This window comes from Chiloscyllium plagiosum, chromosome 7, assembly GCF_004010195.1.
Source record: "Chiloscyllium plagiosum isolate BGI_BamShark_2017 chromosome 7, ASM401019v2, whole genome shotgun sequence".
Classification (NCBI taxonomy): Eukaryota; Metazoa; Chordata; class Chondrichthyes; order Orectolobiformes; family Hemiscylliidae; genus Chiloscyllium; species Chiloscyllium plagiosum.
This window is the reverse complement of record NC_057716.1, coordinates 109,586,928-109,592,341: the sequence shown is the minus strand read 5'-3', so window position 1 is coordinate 109,592,341 and position 5,414 is coordinate 109,586,928. Positions and strand designations below refer to the sequence as shown.

General features: G+C 44.8%; 1 protein-coding gene across 2 annotated transcripts in view; it reads left to right on the top strand.

Annotated features, from left to right (window-relative positions):
• Window positions 1-5,414, top strand: part of smarcal1 (SWI/SNF related, matrix associated, actin dependent regulator of chromatin, subfamily a-like 1) — a 150,871-nt gene that overhangs the window by 74,611 nt on the left and 70,846 nt on the right. For both annotated transcript variants that reach the window (XM_043694414.1, XM_043694416.1), the window contains exons 6-7: window positions 2,689-2,872; window positions 4,291-4,441. In XM_043694414.1, coding sequence (XP_043550349.1) covers window positions 2,689-2,872; window positions 4,291-4,441 — 335 coding nt within the window. The remainder of the gene's footprint in view (window positions 1-2,688; window positions 2,873-4,290; window positions 4,442-5,414) is intronic.

The following is a 5,414-nucleotide window of genomic DNA, read 5'->3' as shown; positions in this document are numbered from 1 at the left end:
ATACTGGAATCCCTCCCTCCTGCACCATCCCTGTACCCATGCATTTAACTGTTCTCTCTCCCTATTCCTCGTCTCTCTATCACGTGGCACGGGTAACAAACCAGAGACAACAACTCTGTTTGTTCTAACTCTGAGCTTCCAACCTTCCCTGAAAGCCTGCCTAACACCCTCAGCCCTCCTCCTACCTATGTCGTTGGTGCCAATGTGGACCACGACTTCGGGCTGCTCCCCCTCCCCCTTAAGGACCCGGAAAACACGATCAGAGACGTCACGTACCCTTGCACCTGAGAGGCAACATACCAAACGTGAGTCTCTCGCCCCCACAGAACCGCCTATCTGTGCCCCGAACTATCGAGTCCCCAATAACTATTGCAAACCCACCCTTCCATGTCTTCATCCAAGTCATCTATAAAATCTACAAAGAGTAGAGGCCCAAGAAGAGATCCTTGCAGGACAGCACTGGTCACCAACCTCAAGGCAGAATACTTTCCATCCACTATCACTCACTGTTTTCTTTCGGCCAGCCAATTTTGTATCCAGACAGCCAACTTTCCCTGTATCCCATACCTTCTAATTTTCTGAATGAGCCTACCGTGGGGAACCTTATCAAATGTCTTACTGAAGTGCATATGTGCCACACCCACTGCTCGACCTTGGTCAACTTGTCTCATCACATCCTCAAAGAACTCAATAAGTCGTTAACCGTGATGTTCCCCTCACAAAGCCATGCTGACTATCTTTAATCAAACTGTTTTTGCAAATAGTCATAAATCCTATCTCTCATCATTCTTTCCAGTTCCTTGCTTACCATAGTTGTAAGACTGACTGGTCTGTAATTCCCAGGGATTTCCCTGTTCCCTTTCTTGAACAGATGAACAATATTCACCTCCCTCCGGACTACTCCCATGGAGATTGAGGATGTAAAGATCATTGCCAGAGGTGCAGCAATCTCATTCCTCGCTTCCCATAGTAACCTTGGATATATCTAGTCTGCCCCTGGCGACTTATCTTGATGCTTCCCAGAATTTCCAGCACATCACTTTCTTAATATCAATCTGTTCAAGCTTATTAACCTGGTCCATGGCTTTCTCACTATCAACAAGGCTCCTCTCCCTAGTGAATATGGAAGCAAAAAACTCATTTATGGCCTTCCCTACCTCTTTAGGTTCCAGGCACAAGTTCCCTCCGCTATCCATGATCGGCCCTACCCTCTCTCTGATGATTTTCTTATTCCTCACGTAAGTTAGAATGCCTTTGGATTATCCCTAATCCTTCCCGCCACGGCTTTTTCGTACTCCTCCCTAGCTTTCCTCAGTCAATATTTGAGTTCTTTCCTAGCTACCCTGTATTCCACTAAATCTCTGCTAGATCCTTGCTACTTCAACTTTAAGTAAGCTTCATCTTCCTTTTGATGAGAAGTTCCTCTTGTCATCCAAGGCGCCTTCACCTTACCGTTCCTTGCCTGTCTCAGTGGATAAAGTTATCCAACACTCGCAACAAGTGCTGCTTAAACAACCTTCACATTTCTGCTGTCAGTTTCCCGTAGAACAATTCTTCCCAATTAGTACTCCCCAGCTCTTGTCTAATACCAGTATAATTTCAGCTCTGCCAATTAAATACCTTGGGTGGCACAGTGGCACAGTGGTTAGCACTGCTGCCTCAGTGCCAGAGACCTGGGTTCATTTCCTGCCTCAGGCAATTGACTGTGTGGAGTTTGCACATTCTCCGTGGATTTCCTCCGGGTGCTCCAGTTTCCTCCCACAGTCCAAAAATGTGCAGGCTAGGCGAATTGGCCATGCTAAATTGCCTGTAGAGTTAGGTGAAGGGGTAAATGTAGGGGAATGGGTCTGGGTGAGTTGCTTCAGCGGGTCGGTGTGGACTTGTTGGGCCGAAGGGCCTGTTTCCACACTGTAATCTAATCTAATCTAATCTAACTTTCCCATACTGTCTGTTGCTATCCCTCTCCATGGCTATGGTAAAGGTGAGGCAGTTGCCGTCATTGTCACTGAAATGCTCTCCCACTGAGAAATCTGACATTTGGCCTGTACAGAGGTATTGTACTGTTGGAGAGTTGGTACTGAGGGAATGTCACCCTGTCATATGGTCAATACTGAGGGAGAACCTCGCTGTCAGAGTGTCAGTAGAAGGACAATGCTATGCTGTCAGTGATGTTGTATTTTGGATGACATACTGAACCTCACCCCACAACTGTTTTTTTTTTGGTTGGACAGAAGTGTTCCCATAGAACTATTGCAATATAGATCAGGTAGTTCTGTGGAGCGCTGTGGTCAATATAGACCTCAGTTCTTACCACTGAATAAAATTGCATGGTCATTTATCAGATTGCTGTTGCTGTACATAAATAACTGCTGCATGTCCCACCTTACAGTGGTGATTCCATTTCAAAAGTCCTTAATTGGCTGTAAAACATATTGTATTATCCTAAGGTGGTAGGTGGTGAAATGTGCTGTACAAATGTTAGTCTTTTTAAATTGTTAGTCTTTTAAACTATGTCAGTTTTACAGTGCAGAATGTAGTCATTTGGCCTAATGTTTCTACCAACTCTCCAAACGAGCGCCTAATTTTGTGCCGACCCCCCCCCCCCCCCGCCTTCTCTATGTAACCCTAACATTGCTTCTTTTCAGGTAACAGTTTTCCTTATTCTTGGCTGTTTGTTGTGTATTTCAGTTGATGCACTATCAAAGATCTCTGATGTACAAATAGAGCCATTCCCACGAGGGTTGCTGGAGATCTTCCTGCCCCAGTTCAAAAAGACCTCTCTGGAGCCTGTGGAAGTCCCAGAAGCTGATTTGTCAGCGGTCGATCCCAAACTGGTCCATAGCCTAATGCCATTCCAAAGGGATGGAGTGAAGTAAGTTTCAGTCAGTTGGTGTCTGTGTTTGAAATTTTGGAGGAAAGCCTTAATGAAAAGGTAGCTGATTAACTGTGACCAGTGCATGTTCTGGACTAAGGGCAGCTTGCTGAATGCTTACCAAAGTGAAACCCATTTTTTAATTCCACTCTTGTCCTTTGCAGATAGAATGAACATAGAGTCATAGAGATGTACAGCATGGAAACAGACCCTTCGGTCCAACCCATCCATGCCGACCAGATATCCCAACCCAATCTAATCCCACCAGCCAGCACCAGGCCATGCTTTGTGCCTTTTTCAACTAAACAAAGGTTTTGTGGACCATTCCCTGTAGCGTTCTCCACAGAAATGTCGATATGGATTGGAGTTCACTTTCTAACCAATTAATGCACTTTTCTCATGAAATATAAGTTATTGTTCCATTAGAAATTTGGTATCCTTGCAATTTTGTCTTGATCAGTGAAAGATCATAGAATCATAGAATTTAACAAGACAGGAGGAGACCATTCAATCCACCGTTCTTGTACTGACTCCTGAAAGATCTACCCATCCCATTCTCCAGCCCTATTTCCCTAGCCTTCTATATTCATCATGTTCAAATATATATCCAGTTCTCTTATGAAACTTCCTGTGGAGTTTGCCTCTACCACGCTCCCAGGCAGTGCATTCCAAATCCTCTGAGTGAAGAAGTTTCTCCTCCTCACCCCACTCCAAACTCTCTTACTGACAATCTTGAAATTGTGGTCCCCAGATTTCGGCAATTCTTAAGTTTCTGTAATTCAGTGTTATATTTGTGTTAGTTAAATCAAGCTTCCACATAAATGATCAAAACTTGTTGCAATCAACTATAAAATGAGACCATTTAGTCCATCAGGCTTACGCAGGATCTCTGAGCCACTGTTTCCTTCATTTGATTGTCCTCCCTCCATTCCCATATCATTTTTATCCAAACACTCCTTTTCAAATATTTGTGTTTCTGTTTTCAACAGTTGTTCTTGAATCTTTTTGCACTGATTCTGCTATTTCATCCCAGCCCTAGCAGTACACTATCTTTATCCCTTATGTGGAATGCTTCAGTCCCAGCATTGACAAAGTTAAAACTGTCTTGGAGAAAACAATGGGTTTTTCCTAGATGCATGGGCTGAATGGCCTCTCTCTCACCTGGGTCAATAAAGTGTGGTGCTGGAGAAAGCACAGCAGGTCAGGCAGAACCCGAGCTGCCTGATGAAGGTTCCTGCCCAAAACCTTGACTCTCCTCAGATGCTGCCTGACCTGCAGTGCTTTCTCCATCGCCACACTTTATCAGCTCTGACTTTCCAGCATCTGCACTCCTTGCTATCTCCTTTCACATCTGTGCTTTGAGATAAACCCTACTTTGTTTCCTGATGATGGTATATTGAAGGTTTGTGTCTTGACAGTTTTGCCGTATCTCGGGGAGGCCGTTTGCTGTTGGCTGATGACATGGGACTTGGGAAGACTCTTCAAGCCATTTGCATTGCCACAGTTTATCGGAAAGAATGGCCGGTGCTCGTCATTACGCCATCGTCTGTCCGATTTACCTGGGCACAGGTATATGTTGTACTGTTGCACAATGAGAGAGGCAGCTTCTCCGCTTCAGCACATTCACCTTGTAAGATATAAGAAACAGAAAGAGATATAACAATTGTAGTTTACAAGTGGACTTTAAGAGTGTGTGTTGTTGGAGCGGACTCATCCAGGCAAGTGAGCAGATTATTGATGAGCAGCCAATGCCTGGTGGCACTGTTGATGACACTTTCCATCACTTTACTGATGTTTAAGAACAGACTGATGGGGCATTAATTGCCCAGGTTGAATTTGTCTTGCTATTTGTATACACCTGGTCAGTTTTCCACATTGTCAGGTAAATGCCACTGCCTAGAGTCACAGAGATGTACAGCACGGAAATAGACCCTTCGGTCCAATCCGTCCATGCCGACCAGATATCCCAACCCAATCTACTCCCACCTGCCAGTACCCGGCCCGTATCCCTTCAAACCCTTCCTATTCATATACCCATCCAAATGCCTGGTAAATGTTGCAATTGTACCAGCCTCCACCACTTCCTCTGGCAGCTCATTCCATTCACGTGCCACACTGTGTGAAAAGGTTGCCCCGTAGGTCTTTTTTATATCTTTCCCCTCTCGCCCTAAACCTATGCCCTCTAGTTTTGGATTCTCTGACCCCAGGGAAAAGACTTTGTCTATTTATCGTATCCATGCCCCTCATAATTTTGTAAACCTCTATCAGGTCACCCCCTCAGCCTCTGACGCTCCAGGGAAATCAGCCCCAGCCTGTTCAGCCTCTCCCTATAGCTCAAATCCTCCTATCCTGGTCACATCATTGTCAATCTTTTTTGAACCCTTTTAAGTTTCACAACATTTTTCCGATAGGAAGGAGACCAGAATTGCACACAATATTCCAAAAGTGGCCTAACCAATGTCCTGTACAGCCGCAACATGACCTCCCAACTCTTGTACTCGGTACTCTGACCAATAAAGGAAAGCATACTAAACACCTTCTT